Source organism: Melanerpes formicivorus, unplaced genomic scaffold (genome assembly GCF_026170545.1).
Source record: "Melanerpes formicivorus ecotype bairdi unplaced genomic scaffold, bMelFor1.0.p_v2 SCAF_2, whole genome shotgun sequence".
Lineage (NCBI taxonomy): Eukaryota > Metazoa > Chordata > Aves > Piciformes > Picidae > Melanerpes > Melanerpes formicivorus.
The window spans coordinates 53,462,097-53,486,887 of NW_027142354.1; the positions used below are offsets into that span (position 1 = coordinate 53,462,097).

Here is a 24,791-nt window from a genome sequence, read left to right on the forward strand (position 1 = left end):
ACATCTCTGAGCACTTGGATCTTCTACTCTGGACCCAACCCTTACCTGTTTGCTCCTGCTGGTTTGGCTTCTCTTCCCAACCTGGGCTGCTCTGGGGAGAAGTGGTGTTGTATCCAACTTCCAGGGCAGTGCTTCTCTGTCTCCCTCCCCTCACCTCAAACCAAATCCTAGGTGTTGACATTGAGATAAGTTGAGAAATACAAATAATTCTAATGCTGGATGAATAGGGTTGTGTTCTCCAGATCAAGACCCCACTGTCAAGTGTGTGTACACAAACATATCTACACATACTCCCCAAGATAGAGCTCGAGAGAAATTTGGGCAAGTCCAACAACCTGTAGTGACTGTACTGATGGGAGGGAGGTAGACAAGATGGGGGGGGCGGGGAGGCATGAAACAACTCTTATTGCAACTTCACAAAATACACTTTTGTTTTCTTTTATTCTGAATTGAATCTCATTTACAACAGCAACAACTCTACTTCAGCATGGAAACTGAAGGATAATTTAGGGTGAAACACAGCTGCCCTTGTATATAGGGGAGAAAAAATACTTAATAAAGATCCTCTTGTTAAAATGATGGTTAACAGTGTGCTGTCTGCTATGCAGCTACAAACTCTGCAATTTGACTTAAAACTGCATCAAAAGCTTTCGATGCCAAAGACTCACCCATCAATAGCGTCTCTTGTTGGATTTGTACAGCATAAGCAGCAGTTATTATATGAAATAGCTATGCAATTTTCTACAGCTCCCAGCTGTTATTTATTTAACTGAGTTTATTACACTGTGCTTCTTTAAAAAACATACATATATATATATATGTATGTATGTATCTGCAGATTTTCCTCCATTTTGCTCTTGTGCTTGCAGGTTGTGGTGTCTACAACAGTCAATGTTGATGGCCATGTGTTGGCAGTGTCGGACAATATGTTTGTACACAACAATTCCAAGCACGGGCGGAGAGCTCGAAGACTCGATCCCTCGGAAGGTACGCCTTCTTATCTGGAACATGGTAGGCATATCATTTTCATTGGTTGGCATTGCTCCTTTAAATGTGCATTTATTTGCGTTGTGTCTCTGGCTACTGGTTGGAAATTGTCCTGAACAGTTTATGCCTTTGGGAACCAGATATGTTAAAAGAGAGCAGTCAGCACTAAATGGAGTGAAATGACAAACCAGTAAGCAAACATGGGTGCAGAGCCTGTCCAGAGTGTCTGTGAAGTCTGCTGATTTCTCTGGGTTTTTTCAGTTGCACCCAAAATTGGAGGCTGTCTTTTTTTCCCAAATTGCCTTTATTTTTGACTGTGCATCTAAAAGGATGTTACATATTTTCTGGAGTGCTTCAGCACCCAAATTTCAGATTGGATTTCTTCTATCTATAGAGTGCCGAGCTCTCTAAGAGATCCAGCTGTTCCTTTGGATTGCCCTAAATAAAAGCAGAGAGGCCTTTTGGAAATCCATCTGCTTACTCAAGCCATGGACGAATGTTCTCTTCTGGCTCCATCTGTGCCAGCTGAGGAAGTTGCTCTTCTCTGCATGCCACAGCTGCTTGTCTCTCTTCCTTGCTGCAGGCTATTCTCCACCATGGACATGCCAGCTAAGATGGTTGTCTGATTGCTCCCTAGTCTCCTTCAGTCCAAAGAAGTTCATTTGAGTTAAACAATTTAAATAGCAGCTCTTTGCCAATCTAGCTTATTTTGCTGAAGTGACTGAAGGAGAAATGGTGCAAGGCAATTTGTCTGGCTTTCCCAAAAAGACAGGAAACCCCAGAAAGGGTAGAATGGAGGCACGTGACAGGTAGCAGCCTGGAGAACAGTAATCTTTTCTGTAAGATCAGCTGGTCCTGGAGGAGAACATCTGCTGGTGACTGTAGGTGCTTAAGATGGGAGTTGTTGAGTGCGAATATACTTTGAAAAATCTGGATTTGATTAATGTTTTGTTTTGCTCTTTGTCCTCAGTTGATGACTACTACTGAAAAACAAAACAAAAACAGAGGGCATTTCACTCCCCTCCCCCTTTCCAGCTTGGTAGAATAGTTCTTTGTCTTCAAAGCTGTTTGTAATCCTAAATTCAATACGAGCTTGCTCCCTTTAAGAGATGTGTACCCTCAGCTTCCATTGAAGTAGTTGAGTGTGGAAGGCACCAGTCCTTTATGCTGGTTTGTTTCACAAATATTTGCCAAGGATCTGATGAATAATTAAACAGATTTTTCCAAAGAGTTTGAAGAAACCAAATAAAATTGTCTCTGGGAAAGGGAATGCCACTCAGAAAAGATGTTAAGTAGATATGTTAAAAGAAATTATTAATCCTGAGAAATGGGCAAATGTATGGCTTTTGACTACTCAGTGAATTCATGAGGAAATAGCTTTCTATTCTGTTTATGCTTTCAGGCATCAGCCCTGCAAGCACTTACGCATATATTTAAGATTATGCACACATATGGTCCTGTTGGGATCAATGAGGCTTCTTGTGTCAGTGAAGTTGACGGTATTGATAAGTGTTTGCAGAATCGGGTCTGTAGTTCACACTTACTAACCTAAAATTCTTAGCTCAGCAGCGTTTCTCATTACATAAACATAACTTACATCTGTATTTATTTAGCTCTAACTTTTTATGTAGGCTATGAGCCATTTTCAGCCATAATTCATAGTATAGAATTTTTTTTTTCATGCTGCCAACAACCTAATTGAATAAACAAACCACGGTCTTAATTTTGCTGATTTTTTGTAAGGAATGTACGAACCCTGTCTTTATTAATTAGCTAAAGGCTGAACATTAGGAAAGGAAACTTCTCTTGGTTCGGCTTTGTATTCTTTCCATGAAGTCCAGACTGCCAGAAAAACACTCCTATTTTTCTGTTTTTCACTTCCCTTCCTACTGAAGTATCATGGTATCGCCCAGGTTGGAAGAGACCTCAAGGATCATTGAGTCCAACCTGTCACCACAGACCCATGACTAGACCATGGCACCAAGTGCCATGTTCAATCTCCTCTTGAACACCTCCAGGGATGGTGACTCCACCACCTCCCTGGGCAGCCCGTTCCAATGACGAATGACTCTCTCTGTGAAGAACTTTCTCCTCACCTCGAGCCTAAACTTCCCCTGGCACAGCTTGAGACTGTGTAGCCATAGACACCCCCTCCATTGTAGTCTTCTCAGCACATGATGCCTCTGGTCAAGGCAATGCCTCCTCAAACATAAATGTTCTTATTCCTATGCATAGTGTAGTAGTATTTCATTTTACCACAGCTATGGTTCCCACTCCAACTACCTGAGGGATTCTGTTAGAAAAAGAGGCAAAGAAAGATAATACTGTGCTTAATGTATCTACATAAACCATTGTTTCTCTGCTAACGTTAAAAGTCCACGTCTGCAAAACCTCTCCATGTGTACATTTGTAGGAAAGGTGATTTTTTTAATCTAATTTCTCAGACACTTCTCAAGCAACCTCATAAAGCAACCACTAGTAAATTCTTACCTTTGAGCAGCAACCTCCACACTACAAAACAGTACTCCTCCCAAAGGCTTGGTAGAGCCTTCGGTCCAGCTCTCCAGGAATTCTGTGCACATTTGAGCCTGAGAGATGGGGGGAAAAAATAATAATTAAAAAAAAAAGTATCCAGTAACTATTTCAAATGTTGTTATCAGATGTCTTAAATCACTTAACTAAATGAAAAACTTAGGAAAATAGGCAAACTTTCAACTGGGCTTAATGCTGTTGAATTTTGGGCAACCACCATGAGCCTTAGACTCACTGGAAGAAATGACACACAATTTCCTCCACTGAAATTAGCTTTGGGCCCAAAATATATTATTTTTCTTCAGTTTTTGAAATTTTTATCTTTGATAAGATACTCAATTGAAGTAGCAGTGGCAGTTTGTTTGCTTTTCCTCTTTCTAGCTTTTTTGCCTCCCTCAGGGGAAGGATAGATTGACCTGATGAGTATCTGTAAATGATGGAAGGGGAAGCTAATGTGGCCATGGCTAGTTTGGCTCTAGTTTATTGCTCTGGTGAGCAACTTCTGATCATAGGTTTTTAAATGCTGGGATCTAACTATAATATGCCCTTGACCAAATATATTTCCATCTACTTTTCTAGATGTTTAGCTCTTTAACACAAATATCTGATCGCAATAGGGATGAATGCCTGACTGTGTGAGGAGTGGGGAGAGGGGACGTAGCATGAAGGTGTGCTGGTTGCCTAGTTTAGTTAAACAATATCCAGCTTATTTTTCCTTACAAAGTTGTGTTGGAACATGCTGCTCTTAAAAACAGAGTTGCAGTTTATGTGACACCTAAAAGAGACTTTGGGTGCCAAAAGGCTGTAAAGAAAGCTTTACCTCCCGAGCCACTCAGGAGCCTGGTGTCTCCACATTTGGGTTTTACCATCTCATTAGCAGGGAGCCTGGATTATTTTTGGGACATCCAACGTATGTCTATTTATATCTTACTTGTCAGACAGTAGAACGAAAGTTCCTTTTCGTAGCTCATCTCTCTGAATATAACTGGGAACCTGGATGATGAGTTCATATCCACACACTGTCCTCCTTGAAACCAGTGGGTTAAGCTTGCATTGCAAGTAAATATATCTATCTTTCAAAAGTAATAGCTAGCAGGAGCCAATTATTTCATACATCTCTGTGTGGTATAAATAAGGTAAGCCACAGTAATCTGTGGTTTTCAATAATTGTCACTTTTTCATTCACAAATAGTTGGATCCTCACTTGTTTTATATTTATGGTAAACCAGAAAGCCAGGGTGGTTGACCTTTCTAAATTGTACATATATAGTAAGATATATAGTGAAGCGCCAATAGGCCCCAACCAGTAGAATGCATTCCAGCTTGTAGTTCATTCCAGGGTGTCAATTTTGAAAGCAAAATCTTTCCAATGCAATTTTAGTGACTAGATCGTGGAAGGGAGGAATTCAGACAGGGTGTGCAACAACCCTTTTCAAGTTTGCCGGCATGATGTCCACCCCTGCAGATGTCTGCAAAGTTTTCAGTTAAAACTCTCATTTTGCTGCAGAGTCAAAAAAATACACACACACACCCCCCCTTATCTTTGAATGGCTTTACAAGAATGTAAAGCCAATTGCAGCATCAGTTTCTCTATTATTTTTCCTCACTGGCAGAATGCAATGCCCTCGAAAAATGATAGTCCCTGAGACCCTGTCAGTTTGCATGCTCTAACACTTTATTATCTAATGATCTAATATGCAACAAGGCAAAGAGGGGGTGCTTATCACCCTGACAGGATGCCTAAGAGAAGTGACTAAATTACTTTATGTACCATTAGCGCTAGCTGCCACCGTGAACTCACTGCGAGCATTTATGCAAATCTTCCTGAATACATTCAAGTGGCCTTGTCAGGAAGACGACTGACAAGCAGTTTAAATGCTTGAGGTTTTAAAGGAACAGTCTTATTTCTTTTTCCTTGCCTCTTCCTCCTCCTCCTCCTCCTCCATAGGAGAGCACCGAAGAAATAGGTGATGATGAGATTTGCTGATTTGATTCTGAGCCAGCTCAACAGCAGCAAAAGCTGAAAAATGTAGAAATAGGGACAAATTACAAGATGTGATGTCAGAATTTGCAGATGGAAGCAAAACTAGCCATGATTTCTGAACCAATGTCCTGCCATTATTTTAATATGAAATATGCATAAATCTGTCTGTACATATCTAAAATAGGCCATATTATATAGTAAAACCATTAGTAGTGGCTGCCTTATACTGGAAATTGTAGTGCATGGCTGGATTATTTGATCACTCTACTGCAGCAGCTGATACAGTCAAACTTTTACAATGTTGTTTTAGTTCATGATTGGAATGAATGATTCAGACTGTTTGCTATCTGTCAGTGGAAAACCTCCTACAGTAAATGAAGACTAGTAGCTGCTTAGCCTCAGCTGGGTACATCAGGTGGATCCTCTCATCAGAATTGAGGCATTTAAAGAGCTTTTCTTGCCAGTCCTGCCCATCCTGGGCCAGCTGAGAGCCCATGATCACCACAGGAGGCACATTCACAGATTTTTTTCCTCCCCCTAAATCTTCAGATTTGAAAGCCAAAGTGATTGCTAGGCTGTGTCTTAGTTGATTAGATATTTTCTATTTAGCTTAATAAAAAAGGGAAGTTTTCTCCTACCCTATAAATATTTTGAGAGGATGATCTTTAAAGCTTTGTGCCTGGCTGTCTTTAAGCATCATTGTTAGCCAGTCTGACTGTTACAGAGCTGTTGACAATGGTCATTGTATAGCTTGCATTCAGCTGCATGTGCTGGGCATATTTGTTGATGATTCCTGAAAGATGCTCAGAAATCTGACTTAGTGACCTGATTCTTGTGCTTTTCTACAGCATCAACCGTTGCATTTTTGGCAGTGGGGAGAGGCATGAAGAGGATACCCCTACCTGCACCATTTTAACCATTTCAGCCTTGAATCTCTTGGTGCTGCTTGTGTCCATATTAGCTGATGAAATTATTAATGCAAGACGCAATACTGACTGAAGCTAAAAATATTAGCAAGTTGAGAAGTCTTCAAAACTAGAATATCTTTTACCTTTAGGTGGTATAGATTCCAATTCTTGATAGTTAGGTATTGCTGCATTCACCTGGCCATAGAATCATAGAATCGTTGGGTTGGAATGGACCTCCAACTGTCATCTAGTCCAACCCTCTCTGAAGTTAGCAGGGGCATCCTCCACTAGATCAGGTTGCCCAGAGCCCTGTCGAGCCTCACCTTGAATATCTGCAGGGCATGAGGCCTCAACCACCTTCCCGGGCAACCTGTTCCAGTGTTCCACTACCCTCGTGATGCAGAACTTGTTCCTAATATCCAATCTAAATCTACTGTTCTCTAGTTTGAACCCCTTGCCTCTCACCTATCCCTGCAGTCACTCTCTGTCCTTCTTGTAGGCCCCCAAAGAAAATTTAGAGTTTGACTTGTTTCATCTATGTGTGGAAGTATGAGTGGAAGCACCTGCTATATCTTGGTACTTCTCTTAAGAGTGCTTTTGTGATTATGGGGAAAACACAAACACAAGCTTTTTCTGCATCATACCATTCTATATAGAGAAAAGTAGTGGGCTTGATTTATTATTTAGAAGAGAAATATTGAAAAAAATAATATTAGGCTTCTACCACTCTACTTAAGGGGATGTTGAATGTTATTCTGAGTTATGTTTGCTTTCTAATTTATTTTCTATGAGGGAAGAATACCTAGGGTTGTTGGACATCTCTATGCATACACAAGGGAAAAAATGTGACTTTCAGAACATTGCACAACATGGATAGTAATAACAGTAAGTGAGCCTTGATATACTGAACAATTGCAAAACTTCAAGCTGGAAATAATTTTCTTTACTTTTGCCAAGTTGTCTTTTTCATATTGGTTCCTTCATAAATGCAGTGACTCATAAATTCAGGCAGTTTTTTTTTTACATAATGGTTTGTTATGTGTTCTTGGAACTTGACCTCATCGAGCATATAATATTAACTTCTTCACTGCCCACCAAGGCTGGATTAGCCCAGTATGCGTACTCAGAGCTAGAGCATTGTGCCCCCCATGACAAAACACAGCTAGAAAGTTAAGGTGCTTCACTTGAGATAATTTGTGGGTAAAGACTCCAGTATAATCTCACTAAGATTTCAACTCTGGGGACCACTGAAGTAAGTAAGAGAGGCTGAGGGAGCTGGGATTGTTTAGCCTGGAGAAGAGGAGGCTCAGGGGTGACCTCATTGCCCTCTACAACTACCTGAAAGGTGGTTGTAGCCAGGAAGGGGTTGGCCTCTTCTCCCAGGCAACCAGCACCAGAACAAGGGGACACAGTCTCAAGTTGCGCCAGGGGAGGTTTAGACTCGAGGTGAGGAGGAAGTTCTTCACTGAGCGAGTCATTCGTCATTGGAACGGGTTGCCCAGGGAGGTGGTTGAGTCATCGACCCTGGAGGCGTTCAAGGGGAGATTGGATGTGGCACTTGGTGCCATGGTCTAGTCATGGGGTCTGTGTTGATAGGTTGGACTCGATGATCCTCGAGGTCCTTTCCAACCTCAGTGATACTGTGATACTGTGAAGTTGTAAATGTCGAGTGAGGACGTGGTATCTTCCTGAAAAGTATACAGCAAGCTGGGTGAGGTTAAGGGTTTGAGCAATTCTTCCCTCAGGAACTGCTGTGGTGGACACTGTGCAGTATGTCAAGCTGTGTGATCAGGGCGACCCCTTCAAGGGTAAAATCTTGGGATCCATTGGGTTAGCAAAACACAGCACACTCAGATTTGTAAAGCTGCCTAAACTATATTAACTCAGTTGTGTCCTACTGAATTATGCTGGGGTCATTTTTTTTTCAAATTTTCACCAGAGCAGAGTAGTTGTTTGCAGACCCAGCCCCCTGCTTGCTTTTTGGATATTACTGAGAATTTCACAAGAACTGGGTGGGTGGGTAGGTGGAGCTGCCCTCCTCACAGCCAGTCATGTCAAACAGAAAGCAGAAAATCTTCTGTTTGTGTTTCTCTAGGTCATAAATCAACCATTAAGGAGAGCAGTAAAAAGTTTAGACTCTCTGGCTGCAACAATTTTGATCTTATTTTTATTTTGAGGCTACATGAAATCAGGGTTAAATTATTTTATTGGAGGCAGGTTTTTAATGGTTGATTGAGGTGAGGAAATTCCAGAATTTTCAGTTCTGCTACTAGGCTGTAGGTATTTCATAAAGTTGGAGGCTATATATATATATATATATGTACCAACAGTGCTGCCACCATGTTGCAGGAACCTTATGAGGTACTATTCAAAGTAGTTCAAGTATGTATTCAGCCTAAGGGTGATGAGACACTGGAACAGGCTGCCCAGGGAGGTGGTAGAAACCCCTTCCCTGGATGTTTTTAAGGCCAGGCTGGATGCAGCTCTGGGCAGCTTGTTCTAGTGGAAGGTTTCTCTGCCTATGGCTGAGGGGCTGGAACTGGATGGTCCTTGAAGTCCCTTTCAGCCTTGACAATTCTGTGATTCTGTTAATCTAGTCTTTAATAAAAAGGATTGTTGTTACATATATGCTGGTGGAAACACCTCCCAAAAAGTCAAGTTTTGGTACTCCAATTGCCACAGTTGGAAAGGATTCACACTTGATAATCACTTATCAAGGATCTAGTGTCACATCTAACTGAAAAAGAATGTTACGAAGGGAGACACCTTGATTTTAAAAAGATAAGGTGTGGCAGCTGCCCTATCAGTAGCTGCCCTTTATGTTTTTCAAATAAATGAAAAATAAAACAGCCCTTCCCCCAGAATATCTAAATGATGTCAAGCTGTGATATGTTGTTATCCTCTATTGTTATGAGGATGTCATGAATTCATGGAAAAATAGTACCTGGATGAAGATAGAGTGCATTTTGTGAAATTCCCAGAGGAGCTTTCAGAAGTGTGCTCCAAAAATTGCAGAAAGAAGAAAACATGGGGAAAACTGTCATTAAAATTTGATTCAGATTTGTGTGGAAAAAAAGCCCTATTTTGTTACAGCAGATGGGTAAGGGAGAAAAGTTCAGATGGAAATTCTCCAACCACCATGAGAGCTGACTCTTATTTGGAGCGTTAGGCCAACCACTTTCTGAAGGTTTGAGGTTTCGCTCCAGACCTCAGAGGAATTGGAGTACAGTTACGTAGGTAGGAAAACCTTAGCTGCCCTGTTTGGCAGAAACTTCACAGCTACAGTACAGGAGAATATTCAGAAGCACTCAAATAAGAAATGAGTATTGACAGATAGTGAGCATTCATTACATTTCAATTTGTTCTGCTGGCCACCATGTCGCTAATACAATGGCATCATAAGGGGGGAGAATGGCATTAGGATTAGAGAAGTGTTTCAGTGATACTGCACAGTTTTGCTAGATATTGTTTTTCCAGCCTTCTAAAATGTCCACACCTGCAAATAAGAAAACATTGTATAATTCTAACCTGATAAGTATTATTTCTGAACAAAATCTAACTTAGCTTTGCTTATGGTAGGTTATTTTTGTTGTTGTTATGTTGGGAAAAGATTTTTTGTGTTTCCCTTTCTTTTTTCCCCACTTCAGTATCCTGCTGATTTGGACAGAGTACAAAGGAAAAGCATTTTGTGAATTGTGGTTTATAGATTGAGGCCAGGAACTTGAGGATTTTTTGAGCACTCATCTGGATGTCCTAAAAGGTCACAGTTATCACAGAATGGTGGTCACTGTGGTTTGCAGGTATCTGGACGCTTCTGAGTGTTTCATGTTAGACACCCCAGAATTTAAGTATCCTGAAGCAACTGATACTTATGAAAGGTCTCTGTTCCCATGGAACTTATGTTCAAACCTGTGAGACAGCTGAGTGCTAACAAGCTCAGGATTAAGATTTTGTTTAGATTAAAATTTTCTCCCAAATGGTGATTTAGAATATTCTGGCTGGAAGTCTTCACAAATAATGAACACGGTAGTTTTTGCATACCAGGCTGCACATCATCTCTTTGAACTGAGAGAATAGTGGTGTGAGAATTCAGGTCTCTCTGTTACTGTCCATTGTGGGATGCCTGCCAAGTGTTTCCCTAGCAAAATGAGTATTTGACAAAGCTCCTCCACATCCAAGGAAATGAGTTAGTAGTATAAATCAAGAAACTAATGCAGGAAGTGGAACCTACCAGGGTGGGGTGTTTGGAGGGGTTATTCTAATTTGAGTTGCCATCAATATTATTACTGTTAGTAGAAGACAATAAAAATGAAATACTAATAATTAATATTGGAATGAAGACAGGCTTTGTGTTTGGCCCAAATCCAGAATACAAGGTTTTCAGGAGTGCACAACACTACAAGTGTGCTTTCATTAAAGCCGGTAGTACGACTTCACAAAGTGTTTCTTAAAACCTTTTCCCAATCTGTTTGCTGAGCATAACCAGAAACCTTTGTGTGTCACAATTGGTCCTTTCTGCTTCCCACCTTCATTCTGTGATTTTAGAGTTGTGGGGTTTTTTTTTGTGTGACAAAACAAATCTTTAGAGTGAAAGCGACTGTAATAATAAGCAGTGGTGGTGTATGACCTCATTGAGCAAAGCAAATAAGGTTAGAAAGCTTTTTTTAAAAGATAAAGAATAAAGTTGTATGAGAAGAAAAATGGTCTGGAATTTAGCAGATTAAATGTATGTCTCCAAAATATATTGTTCAAACATTTAATTCTCCAGGTTAAGGTACAAGGGCCACTGTGAGATGTTTGACAAGATGCCGTCCTTCATGAAGTGTGTGTTTAGGACTTTGTGAACTTCTGATCCATTTTTGTGAGTCCAGTGGTCATCTGAGAGTCTCAGTACCCCACAGTAATCTTTTAGTAAATTCCTGGACCTAAAGGCAGGCTTTCAAAGCACCAAGATGCTTAAAGCTGCAGGTTGGTATTTAGAGGGATATCTAAACGGCAGCTACAGAATTTCTATGGCTGTACACCATGTGCTTTGAAAATTCCATTAGGTAGCTGAGCTCTTCCAAAAATCTGGTCCCAAAAGCTGCAGGAACCTGTGTGCTTTTACTGTGCTACTGTTGAAGTGTCTGTTAGCAAAGGGAGCATAAGGAAATTCAAAATCAATTATGTCTGGTTAATACCATATCATTATGGTTTTGTAGCAGCTCTCTCAGAGGTTCTGTATCTATCCCACGAAAAATCAAAGTGTGTTTCCCACAGAGGTCCCATTTGGGTTGTGAAATGGCAGCAGACGTGGTAGATCTCCCCTGCTGTTGGACACTGAACAGACAGCTCATGTTGCTGTTCCCTGCAAACCCAGGCTTACATATGGAATTCATAGGTTTGGTGTTACCCAATCCATGCTGAGAGGGAAGGCCAGCACTCAGAGGTAAACTGCAGGCCTGACCACAGTGCTGCTCATCTTTCCAGCCACAGCTTTAGTTTGTGGCTTGGGGTTTGAGGTCACAGTGCTTTGCCACAGTATGTTCAGGTGAGAGCACTGCTCAACCTCTTGGGCTCTTTAAGAAGACATAGAGACAGGGCTGGGGGGAAGATTCTGACCACTTCTGACTCTCTGAGGATCTGAAAGGTAAAGCAACTCTGATTTGGAGCCTGTTGGGGAAAATTGTCCCCTTCCTGAGATTGTTACCTTGATGGCAACAGCAAGTGCTGCTGCCTCATTCATCCGAGCCTGGGCAGAAGTGAATGCTCCAAAGCCCAGAGTCAGGTGCCTGTTCAGGATTAGCTGCCAAATATTTTTATGGGGTTGCTTCTAGCTGCTTCCTGTCTATGATATCATCTTGCTGAGGTCCCTTGGTACCTTCAGGAGCAAGCATGGAACTCATGAGTCTCCAGGCTTCCAGAGGTGTCTGCCCATCTCTGCTCATTGTACAGCAGGAAGAAGATGCTAACATAGGCAGACCAACTCACCCAGCCAGAGCTGGAGTCTGACTTCTTATGTACTGCAGTGCCTTAGGTAGGTGGTCTGAATATGACCCTAAATAAATAAAAGCATAGCCTGACTTTATCAGACACATTGAAAGAACAACTTCTTTAAGCATTTGTAGGCTTGAGTCCAAGATATTCACTTCTCAGATTTTCAGCGTGCTGGTTTTATGTGGTGTCATTGCTGGACAGATACTATGAACTATAAATATATTTTTATGCTTGTGTTTTTGCAAGCAAATCCTGAATGGCTGGGAGGGGATGCTTGACCCTGCATTCAGAGCAGCACAGAGAACAGAGGAAGAAACATTTTGAAAGACACTGCACAGCTGAGACAAGGGGGTCTCAGTCTTTGCAACAGTGCTGCATGAAATGCAGTTCAGGTTATGTTGCCTCCATTGCTGTCACGTTGCCATCACAAACATGGTCTGAGTAGTGTATTACATTCCTGAATCAAACCTGCCTTATAATAATAATGATAGCAACAGCAATTGAATTGTTCTGTTTTTCTTGTCTCCCTGCTTCCTATCCCAGGTAGTCATTAGTTTGTAGTGTATTTCTGGCCAGGATGGCAATTTAGTTAAACCTTACAATCTCTGGGATGCTTTTCTTGCAGAAGAGCCAGATTCCCTACCTTTTGCTTTGGCCCAGGGCCTGGAAACCTGAGGCTGTCCATCGGACCTTGGTCTCTGTCTTGGCAGCTCTGCATAACCTGTCACAGAGACAGCCTGAGCGCAGTTTTTGCACATGATGAATATGGATCTTTGCTGCATCTGGCAGGCTGCAACACTGCATGCAGAAGACTGTCATTAGTAGATAATAAAAGCAGAAAGCAGCATTAATGGGAATAAGCTTTTCTTTATCTGGGACTGATTATTACTTTTTTGTTCCTGGCCTGTGACTAGATCGAGCTGCAAAATTACAGCTACCAGCGCTGTGTGCACACATGTGTTTTGTTGTTAGCTGGTTTTTAATCTGGAGTATTTAACCCTGATATCTTCAAAGTGCGATTGTGTTATGCATTCTCATCCACTAATAGATTTCAAAGATGAAGAGCCTTGCTGCTTAATGTTTAATCATGCCTTCATCTGTAAATTTATGGCAGTATTATGGTTTAATGAATTGAACAAGTCCCAGAACAACAACAAAAAAGCTTTTATTTTGTTTGAATTTAGATATTGCGTACTTTGTTCTCCAAACATATAATAAAACCAATATGTTTCTTTAGTGGTAAACTTCAGGCTAACTTCATCTCACATTACTAATCAAGTACTCAAGGATACGTGTGTGCACACATGCATGTGCGTGTGGGAAGCAGAAGCGTTCAGTTGTGGTGCTAGACATAGGCTAAACATTCGTATTCCGATAGCGATAGGCAGACCTCCGAGAACAGATGGAGCAGAGTTCAGCACAAAGGTTTAATCCTATCAGGATGATTCCTGTATGGCCATCTGGATAATCCGGCGCACAAATTCAGTGCCTGTTAAAAATACAACGTAGGCCAAGATTAGCGTCACAGATTTTCCACTAGACTTGTTCATATTTGACTTTATGATTCTCAGACTCCAGAAAATTGCATTAGAGAGCAGTCTGGGATTTGTGAAAGAAATCAGATGAGGAATAAGAACTCTTAGGGTACTTGAATTTCCCTTGAAGAAACTGGATTACAGGCACTCTCTGTCCCTGCTGCAACTGCTTTGTGTTTCTACAGGGGTTGTTCGGTTGCTGAAAGACGATTACGGCAAGCTCTGTTGTGGGGCAGAGATTCTGCTGAACAAAGAGACTCCAGCTAAAAATTAATTTCAGTTGGAATTATTATTTTTTTTTTTTTAAATCAAGATGAAATAAATTGTTTGTTTGCTGTAGAATCTCAGGTGAACTTCTAAATGTTGCACTATATAGTGTGTGGGGGGCGGGGACTGTAACTGATTTTAGGTGGTGAAGTTCTGCTGGGTGTTTTTGATTGCTTGTTTTTCGTTGCGGTAATGAAAGGTACCATAAAAGTTTAGTTAGAGTAGTATTTAGTTTGAGGGAGTGAGAATTCAGATTCAGGCTGAACTTTTATGTTTCACCTAAAGTAGTGTCTGTATACCATTGACTATACATTGCCAGTGTGGCCATAACATACCAGTGTACATCTGACCATCCAGACTTGCTAGTGTTGTACTTGGGATGCTGAGCTTTTTACACCTTGCAGGGATGGGATGCTGTGGCTTAGAAGCTTTTATCTAGTCCTGTGTTCTAAGTCCAGAGAGATTTGCTGTGAGAGATTTACAGTTTTGTTGAGGTACTGATGGAAATAAAAAAGTGAAAATGAGACCAGAGTGATGGTGAAACAAACCATGAATTTAGAAATAGCACCTGCTTGCCCCTCTGTTAGGTTGAGATTCAGCAAAACAGTAAACCACAGGGTTAACACTAAGTAAACGATTGGTTCCACCCTACAAAATGCTTTTCTGGTTCAAGACTTTAGTTAGCAGCACTGAAGAACCAGTCAGTTAAATTAAGTAGGTTTTGGGGTATGTGAGCTATGCAGCAATGTTTGTTTTGAAAAAACTTTTGGGGTTGATTTATATTGCATGTTTTGGGCTTCCATTCACAAGGCTGCCTCCATCCTCACCCAGAAATTGCATCAAGTGCAACTATTTTTAAGCTTTAGTGCACTTAAACAGATGCAGTCCCCTTCTGGACATTCTTATTGTTTTTAAAATAGTCAAATTGGTTTAACTGGGCTTCGTGGAAGTTAAATCAGCAGGAAGCCATTGAAATTGAAACAGGAGGGATACGTAGGATTTTTTCACTGTCTTACTAATATAAAGCTTTTAAAATCCACACTCAGATAAAACAGTGTGATCTTGGGTGTACATCACATCTTAGTCCTCTGTGTGCTATTGCCTTTGGCTTCCCATCTTTTAGGAGCACTGTTTCTGTGCCCTTCCACGTGACCCAATGAGATGGAGAAAGAAGTGAGGAAGTTTAAGTACTATTATTTGTAGGGTCGTAGTAAACCATTTATCTTACATGTACCCAAAGTATGCCTGTGCATCCCTGAGGGAGGAGAGCGTGTTGCCTTAGTCTCTGGTTTGGTGCTTGGGTCTGAGCAACTTGTCCTCAGTTGTGGAGATGGAATTGCTGCCAGTATTTGATAGGCTCTGTGAGATATTCTTGGATGTACTGCCGCTTCTCCTGATCCAGTGCGTGTATATCCCCTGTGCAACCAAGCTGCCCAAGATAGCAGAGACTGCATCAGTGCCAGAGCTGAGTAGCTGCATCGGTTTAGGCAGAGTGCTGCGTTTGGCCAAGGCCACTCACAACAGTTGTTTTGTGGCTGACTCAAAATGAGAATTTGCCAACTTTGGGACAAAAAGATGATGAATGCAAAAATCATACCTTAAAATCTGCTTGAAATGAAAAAAAATCAGAATGGCATGCCAAAATCATTTTAATATTTACATATATATTAGCTATACATATATATAAATGTAGAGAAAAATAAGTGGTTTGGCTGAACCTATATATTGAATTTAATCAAAGTAATTTTACAGCATTGCCCTTTTTCATGGGAAATTTAGCATTTGCCAAGCAAGCATGATGGAGCTGTCTTTTGGAGGTCAGGTTTTACCAACTTGCAGTGAGCAGCTAAGGACTCTTACTGATATTAATTTTTGTGAAGCAGGAGGTACCTCCTGAAGTAAAAACCAAACAAGCAAACACAAAAAAAACCAACCCAGAACTTCCTCTGTTTTGTGAAAGCATTTAAAAGAATGAATGAAAATTTCTTGCAGTCATGTAGAGATTATTATTTTCATTGAAATGTTTTAAGCAAAGTACACAGCAGACTTTTCTAATAACACGTCTCATTATTCAAGATTGCCTCCTTTTTTCCCTGCAATCATTTTTCAGGCAGCGATTAAGAACTGAGAGCTTTGGAAATCATGAAGGAAAAAGAAACACAGAGGCCTCTATGAAATGTAACTTTGCTAGCTGAGGCAGCAGCAGGGATAAAAGAGAAACACTGGCTTAAGTATTGATCTTTGGGGGAATGTTGTCCCAGGTAATGTACATTTTCAATTCCCATTAATGGGAACTGAGCATCCAAAATATTAGGCAGGAAATCACAGCCCTTTAATAAATGAGTACCTTTAATTTTTTTGCTTGAAAACAGAAGCAAAGGCAATCTTCCCTCCCTTCCCCCCACCTGGAGGGTTTGCATGGCATGTATATTTTTGATTTGGTGATTTCACCTAGTACAGATGTCATGAAGAACCAGAAGGTGGTTACCATTTTTGGCAGGGTATTGTAGTCTTTAAAACTTGCAAATGGTAAATCCCAAATATCGGGATGCTGTAAAGGAGGGAGCTGGGAAGGGGGGAGCAGGGCATCACATCCTCATGCCTGTGTTGCATAAAGCTGCGTGAGTTATCTCCTCGAGAGGGAAACCTCTGTTGCCCTGTTTCCTGCACAGCAGCTGCTTATTGTCAGGAGAGAATAGGAGAGAGAGCAGGCTGTGATATGAAAAAGGAAAGCAGGAAGATCGTCGCTTTGCTAAGATAAACAGCAAACACATTGTTTAGCTTAAGAGAGAAGACTTAATGCTTCACTACAATTTGTGAAAATTCTGCCACATTCTCTTTCCTTGTGTTTATGACTAACCCTTTGGGATGCTCCTGTGGGCTTCTCCCGTGCAAGCTGGTTTGGCAAACGTCAGTTGCTTGTGCTCAATAGAGCTCCAGCAATGCCTCTGCACACTGGTCTGGAACAGTACCATTGCATGGGCACACACATGTTTTATGGTTTGCCCTTTTGGCATGATCCGAGTAGGTGAGCAGATGATAAGTCCTGCTTCTCAGGAATTAGCAACAAAACAGCCTGACTCAGCTCCCTCCCCCTCCCCCCCAAAAAATTTGGTTCATTCTCTCAAGTTGGCAAATATTGGAAAAATGTTAATTTCAGATCTGAAAAAGAAATTAAGAAGAGCCCTTTCCTTTCATGATCTGTCTCTCAAAGTGCTACATGTCAAAAATATGTAATTAAAAAATGATAAATGGAATAACTCTTCCCCCCCCCCACATAATACCTGTGTAAATCCATAATTCCAGAAAAAAATAATGTTTTTCTCCCTTTTTAAGGAGAAATATACCTTACTAAAGTAAAAATGTTGCTCAAACGGACATTGAACATCCCAACAAGTGCCACACACCTTCAGGTTCAGTGTGCTGTGAGAAAGGAGTTTAGGCTCAGGCTATTCCCAGGCACTGCCTTGCTTGGAGTCACAAACCTTACGTGATTTCCATAACTATGAGATACCCAGATGATATAAAAATGCTATAGAAATCCCGGAGTTACTACTGAATTGCTGCTACTCTGCAATACTGAGTAGACACAGCAGCGTAGTTCCTGAAATCAGCATATTGGCACTAGTCTGTCAGCTCTGTTGCTAGTTCTCATGTGAGGTTGGATGAGCTCTGCACTGCACAGGGTGGTCTACATCTAAGTGCTTTTTGAAAAGGGAAACCCCACTTCTGTATACATTGCATAGCTCTTGGCATCTTTGCACAGAGCACTGCCCAGCTATCTTAAAAAAATCTAGTTCCTTATTCTGCAGCTTCTTTGGATGGGTTTTTAAGCACTTAAGTGGTTTGTTGAATCACAACTTCAATAAGTCATGGTTTTGAGTGCTTAAGACCGATTTTGCCAGTAGTTTGGCAAAAACATTTAACAGGTTACAGGATCAGACCCATAAACTGTGGGTTAATCTGTGGCTCGTTTATGTATTTAGCCTGGAATTAGGTTTTACCCAAGGAAAGGAAAAAAAAAGAGAAAATTAAATTAAAATCCAGATACTTTCAGTACTTCCTCTAAGATGAGACATAAATTCCTTGGTCCTCTGAATTCCCAGTTTGAACTGCCTTTATGCAACTCTCCTTGCGTGTCTCAACGCTGTTAAGGAGAAGAAAAATAAAAGCACGTACTCCATCATTTAAACTCCTGTTGTGATGCAGCAACTGTTGTTAGAGCCTCATCTATGGAATAATGGAGGATGAAACCACACTTCATGATAAAAACTGCAGGCGAGGTCATTCTTACAGTCGCCAGCACAAACTGGGTATTAATCATGGAGCAAATACATTTCAGGAGCTAAGTAAGAGCAGTCCCAGAGCCCTGCTGATAGCTGTGCATCTCACTTAATTCACCTCAGTGAACATTTACCTCTAAGCTCAATTAGCCCTTATTCCAAGGCCACCCATAAACTTTGTGGTAAATATGGTTTGGTTGTGTTTTTTTCACTCTCGCCTCTGTTTTCTATCAATAGAAGTAGATCATTCCTGCTGGAGGATAAAATGCTGCCTCTGTTTATAAACACCGGTCCCTAATTAAGAGTATGAGATGTTCAGTGTGTGTTTGTGAAGGCCTTGAATCAGTAGCCTGTTGATTCTGTAAATTTAGTTGTTTGATGCTCCTAAGGACATTTGCTATTTCTTCTGTCTTCAGGATCCAGTTGAAGCAGATAGAAGTGCTCAGGAGGTAGATGGATGGTGATGTAGAGAAGAGGGATTTCCTAGTGCAATTGCCTGCAAGCAAAGTTAGTTGTACAAGAGACATTATTGCCATTGTTTTGTTATTATTGTTCTTAGTAGTATCAGTACCGTTATTCTCCCTTCCCAGCATTGTTCAGAGGCAAATTGGAAACGTGGTAATTAGGCTCTGACTGGTAGTGTAGTACTAGTGTCCTGAGCCAAAGTTCAACGCCCTGAAATGAAATTTAAACCAATTAATCTGTTAGATTTTTATCGCTTGTCCGTGTTTTCTGAGCAATTCCCTCAGCACGCGGCCTTTGATCAACTCTCATACAAAAGCTAAAACGTGTGCCTGCTGCTAGCAAGATGGGGCTGACATTAACATGGCACTCATAAAACAATCAGAGCAGTGAAGCCCTCAAACAGACAGGGCAGAGTAATATTTAATAAAAGCGCACACATAATCTTCAGAATTAGCATTTTGTGCCTTGCAGTACCTTTGGGAGAAGAGCTTTTATTTGTGGAGTGATCATTATTATAACAAAGAAGAGCTACCTAATAATTTCCACTTTAACTCTGCAATATGCCACGAGCATTTCTGAACCATTATGCTAAACTGTGGTGGGGTAATCATTTTATTGTCACAGTTTGAAGGAAGAAAAATCCCCTGTATATCAGTAGCTAGGAGAGGGCAGGAGCACAGGAACACACTGAAATGCACAGCACACAACAAAAAACTTTTCCTTTTTGCTACCCATGTGCTGAAGTTGGTGCCTACCATCCTTCATAAGGAAGATGATAAGATTTTAATAATGTATATTCTGAGGAAAGATGAAGATTTCAAAAGAACATTGTTTCCCTTGAAAGTCATTAAGCTTTTTGCTCATAAATCCTTAAAGTGTATCGATAGAGACCTTAGCTTTGAAGTGAGTGGCACAATTCCCATTGGTTTCAGTAAGTCTGGGATTGCAGTGCCTCCCTCTAACATCTATGTCTGTTAACTCAAACTGCAGGAGCAGCACAATAAAACATGTCAGATGTTAATGCTGATTTGCCTTGATATTATGCAAAGGAGGTGAGCAGCTCATTAAGACTCATAACCATTAGGCCATTTCAGCAGGTGGAGGATGTGACCACATCACCTTCAGCAAGGAGCTGCAAGGTCTGTGCCTGCAGCTGGAAGGGTGATGCTTAGTTTTTCCCCAGTCCAATCACTGTTCTGAAAACATGCAGCAAGAGGAATATACTCACGCCAAAGAGTCTTAAAATCTTACCTGATAGTTAGGCTACCAAACTCTTTTGGTTCTGGGTGCAGTTGACTGCAAACTGTTCATTAAATAAACAAGGAAATTAGTTTATATAGGTAAGAATTATATATATATATATATATATAGATAGATAGATAGATATAGCAAGATATATATAGAGATATATAAGAGATATATATAGATATATAGGTAAGAATCAGTATTACTTTTTATTGTGATTCTTCTCTGGAATTTGTTCATGTCGTCACTCATGTACACTTCACAGTATCACCAAAGTTGGAAGAGATCTCAAGGATCATCGAGTCCAACCTATCACCACAGACCCATGACTAGACCATGGCACCAAGTGCCACGTCCAATCTCCTCTTGAACACCTCGAGGGATGGTGACTCCACCACCTCCCTGGGCAGCACATTCCAATGACGAATGACTCTCTCGGTGAAGAACTTTCTCCTCACCTCGAGCCTAAACTTTCCCTGGTGCAGCTTGAGACTGTGTCCCCTTGTTCTGGTGCTGGTTGCCTGGGAGAAGAGACCAACCCCTTCCTGGCTACAACCACCCTTCAGGTAGTTGTAGAGGGCAATGAGTTCTCCCCTGAGTCTCCTCTTCTCCAGGCTAAACAATCCCAGCTCCCTCAGCCTCTCCTCATAGGGCTTGTGCTGAAGGCCTCTCGCCAACCTTGTTGCCCTTCTCTGGACACATTCAAGTGTCTCAATGTCCTTCTTAAACTGAGGGGCCCAGAACTGGACACAGTACTCAAGGTGCAGCCTAACCAAAGCAGAGTACAGGGGCACAATGACTTCCCTGCTCCTGCTGGCCACACTATTCCTAATACAGGCCGGGATGCCATTGGCCTTCCTGGCCACCTGGGCACACTGCTGGCTCATGGTTAGGCAGCTGTCGATCATCACCCCCAGGTCCCTTTCTGTTTGGCAGCTCTCCAGCCACTCCGACCCCAGCCTGTAGCTCTGCATGGGGTTGCCGTGGCCAAAGTGCAGCACTCAGCACTTGGACTTGTTGAATGCCATCCTGTTGGACTCCGCCCATCCGTCTAGTTGGGCGAGGTCCCTCTGCAGAGCCCTTCCACCCTCTAACTGACTAATATCTGCTCCTAACTTGGTGTCATCTGCAAATTTGCTGATGACTGACTCAATCCCCTCATCCAGATCATCAACGAAGATGTTAAAGAGGACGGGGCCCAGCACTGATCCCTGGGGGATGCCACTGGTGACTGGCCGCCAGCTGGATGTGGCACCATTCACCACCACTCTCTGGGCTCGGCCCTCCAGCCACTTCTTGCCTTTATTAGAACTAGTCCAATGCTCTCCTCTGCCCTTTTTTATTAGTGAAGTTTCCAACTTTGACTAAAATATTAATTTTTCTCCCCCTTTTTTTTTTTTTGCTACAGAATACCTCAAATTTTATCTATTTTTTTTTCCTTCTCATATTTATTTAAAAAACATTTCAGAACTAATGCCTTGGTGTTACAGAAGGGCATGTGAAGCGATAATATTTTGAAAGCAAATCTTTTGTTTTTCTTGGCAATATGGAAAAGTGTTACAATAGACTCCAGAGAGAGATTCTGGAACTTTGCATTCTGAGGGAAAAAAAAATCAAAAAATTCAAAAAAATTCTGTATTTTGGTTTCTCTTGTGGCCCAAATGAAATGTAGAAAAATCATGATCTCCAATGAAAAGCTCTGGTTTCTCAGGGTTGCACAGAAGTAAACACCTTCCAGACAGCGCTTTGGAAGTTGCCAAGTGATTAACAGAAGAAGTATGAAGAGCTGAGGGCCTGAGCTGGCCAAACATTTGTACCAGGAGCATAAATAATGCTGAGGTCATTGTCTTGTCCCTCTTCCAACGTTACCTGTGGTGATGCTGGCAAATGGCACCTGATTCTTCCGTCCTCCTTCCTGGTGCTCCAAGGAAAAGGCCTGGGAAGGGCAAAGTTTTAGTAAGATCCATGTCCCAAACGACACTGACTGTTGCAAATATGTCACTGTATAAACATGGTTTGTGCCTTCAAAACCAGGTAGCACTCTGTATGCTTCCCTTAGCATGTCTCCTTGGCCTTTGTCGGGATCAGTCCTGCAGCAGAGCTTCCCTTGGTAGGGTGGCACCTTTGTGCAGCCCTGCCAGTCTTTACAGACACTTGCATTTTAGAGTCAGAGGAGCTGTGAGGGGAAAGTTGGAAAGTTCTACTGAGTTTTGTGACTGTTTCTAAGGGAAAATAATATCCTGAAATCCTCTGGGAATGCACAGTGTTTTCCTTGCTCCTCAGGTAGTGCCTGTAAGGGTACCAACCTGCCCTGAGTATTAAACCACTAAGTCCTGAGATTTTGTCCTCAGAAGAGATGTCCTGGGCTATTGCCAGCAGTTCCGACGAGGCACTGATTCAGCACAATTGCTCCATATTTAAATAAAATTACACATGTGAGTGGTCACATTGACTGTGTGGGTGAGAGCGTCCTAGGGAACAGCCCACAGCCCCAGGTTAGCACAAGTCACTCAAAGTCATGGCAGCATAAAATAGCCAGACTAGCTCAGTGGAAGCAAATGAAGCGGTGTTTACAAGCAAAGCAAATCTAAAATATGAAATGTGACAACTATGTAAAAAATATACAATATTTACATATATGTACAGTTTATAAACAATGCAAGAATCACCCTGGATAAACCAGGGGGCTACTACTAGCTTCCCCACTCCCGACTCCCTTCCTTCCCCCCTGTATACAAGACAAGAGAAAGAGCGGAGAGTTGCTGTTAGTTACTTAACCACACCAAAGAGCACAGCCAAGGTGAGCAAAGCCAGAAGCTTGTATCTGCTAGAGCGAAGGAAGCAAAAAGAGAGAAAGTTAGTTTAGAAACTTAAATTTTATGGTAGATATCTGTCCAAGGGGATTATTTGGAACTTACCATTATTTTCCCTTTTACATCCAATGGTAGTTTATTTACATTGTACCACTTTCTGTTCAAGATCTGTGGAAAGTTTTCAAGGTACAGCCTAAACCCACCACCGATATTAAGCTCATACGTGCGTAAAGTAGCAGAATCCAACAGATGAGGCAGCACAGACAGGGCAGCACCTGGCACCTGTGAGGTGAGCACCGTGTGGGTACTGCAGAAAACTTCACAAGATAAACAGCAGGAGTTTTAGTGGGGACCCAGAACTGGAGAACAATGTCTTGTATTCATTTCAAAGATGAATTGAATCTATAATTTTGAAGCCTGCATATGTTTTCTGTTAATGGCTTATGGCCTCAAACAGTTTTGTGTTGGGTTGGGTTTTTTTTTATTATTATTATTCACTGGTATTTAGGAAAAAAAATGTAACTTGTAATCTGTAAGAAAAGTAGCTCATTCTCTGACACATGGGAAACTGATTATCTCGGGGTTTTACTTGAGGCTGTGGGTGTGGCCACGAGCAACTGGGAAATACTGGGAAGGGTGTGATTTGGAAGTGATTTTAGTTCTTATTTATTGAATGTTTGATTCTGTGAAAGGGCTAGATGGCATTTTGATAAGCTGCTTTCACTGTAAATCCCTTGCTGTGAGCTCAGCTGAAAGGGAAGCGTTCGGGTTTGGACTTTGCAATGGCTTTTACACACAGCTTTATGCAAGTAACTTGAATCCAAATTCAACATATTGAAGTAACTTCTGTGCGCTACATTGTCATGATGGTGATGTTAGGATGTTTCTTTTGTTAGCTCATGTAAAAGTTGATGACTGTGCTCTGCCAAGTTTGGAGTAGGGTAATGATTTATTCTCCCTGTGTGTTTGTGTTTTTCACTGGAGTTGGCATCCCCAGCAGCTTAAGTAGTGGAAAAGTTTGCGCCTGATGCTTACAACCTTTTGTAGGTAGGGATGGGATCTGTTTGCTCCCTATGCATGAGTTCCATCACTGGTGGTGAGAGTCTGTAGCAGTGTCCACAGAAACATTCACTGCTATGGGTGACTCAACAGCTCCCTTTCCAGCTCCCTCTTTCTTCCCAGCTCCACACCCACCTGCCCTGCCCAGGGCTGGGAGGATGGAGCTTCTCACCAACCTCACGGACTCTTGAAATTATTTCCAACTGGCCAGAACTTCACTAAATAATCATAGACACACAGAGTCTCTTCAATGCTTTATGTCTGGAACATTTTAAAGTATGCTTCTGTGAACAAACTAATTTGCTGTCTTTACAATTAGAAGGATGTAAGGCAGGGGCTGTGCCGCTATGTGGCCACATCAAGTACTTCATGGGTGCAGCACTGTGATGCAGTACTGCACAGGAGGAGAATCCATATGTAGATGCTTATATTACCCTGGTCTACCAATATATAAAGTTGAGGATGCTTCTGCTTTGATATTCTAAAATCAGAAGATCTTACACCAAGATCTGAGCTTACTATGAGCAGCACTTGAGTTTTCAATGTCCTCTCAGAAGGTGCTTTGTACATAGGATGCCAAGAAAGTGGCTAGTGAATGTGGGGACACAAAACTGAAGTGACTGGATGGCAGGGGTGTGGGGGTTTGGTTTCATCTTTCTTTATTAGCCAAAGCATTAAGAAGGGCAGGGTGGTTTAATATCAGAACAACCTGGGTCTGATTGCAGAGTAGTTGCAGA

At 41.6% G+C, this 24,791-nt stretch overlaps 1 protein-coding gene across 6 annotated transcripts in view; it reads left to right on the forward strand.

Annotated features, from left to right (window-relative positions):
* The window catches only part of EBF1 (EBF transcription factor 1), a 288,454-nt gene that overhangs the window by 185,138 nt on the left and 78,525 nt on the right, over nt 1–24,791 (forward strand). For 4 of the 6 annotated variants that reach the window (XM_068161413.1, XM_068161422.1, XM_068161387.1 and 1 more), the window contains exon 8: nt 870–1,011. In XM_068161413.1, coding sequence (XP_068017514.1) covers nt 870–1,011 — 142 coding nt within the window. The remainder of the gene's footprint in view (nt 1–869; nt 1,012–24,791) is intronic. The other 2 variants (XM_068161431.1, XM_068161403.1) reach the window with 1 other exon arrangement.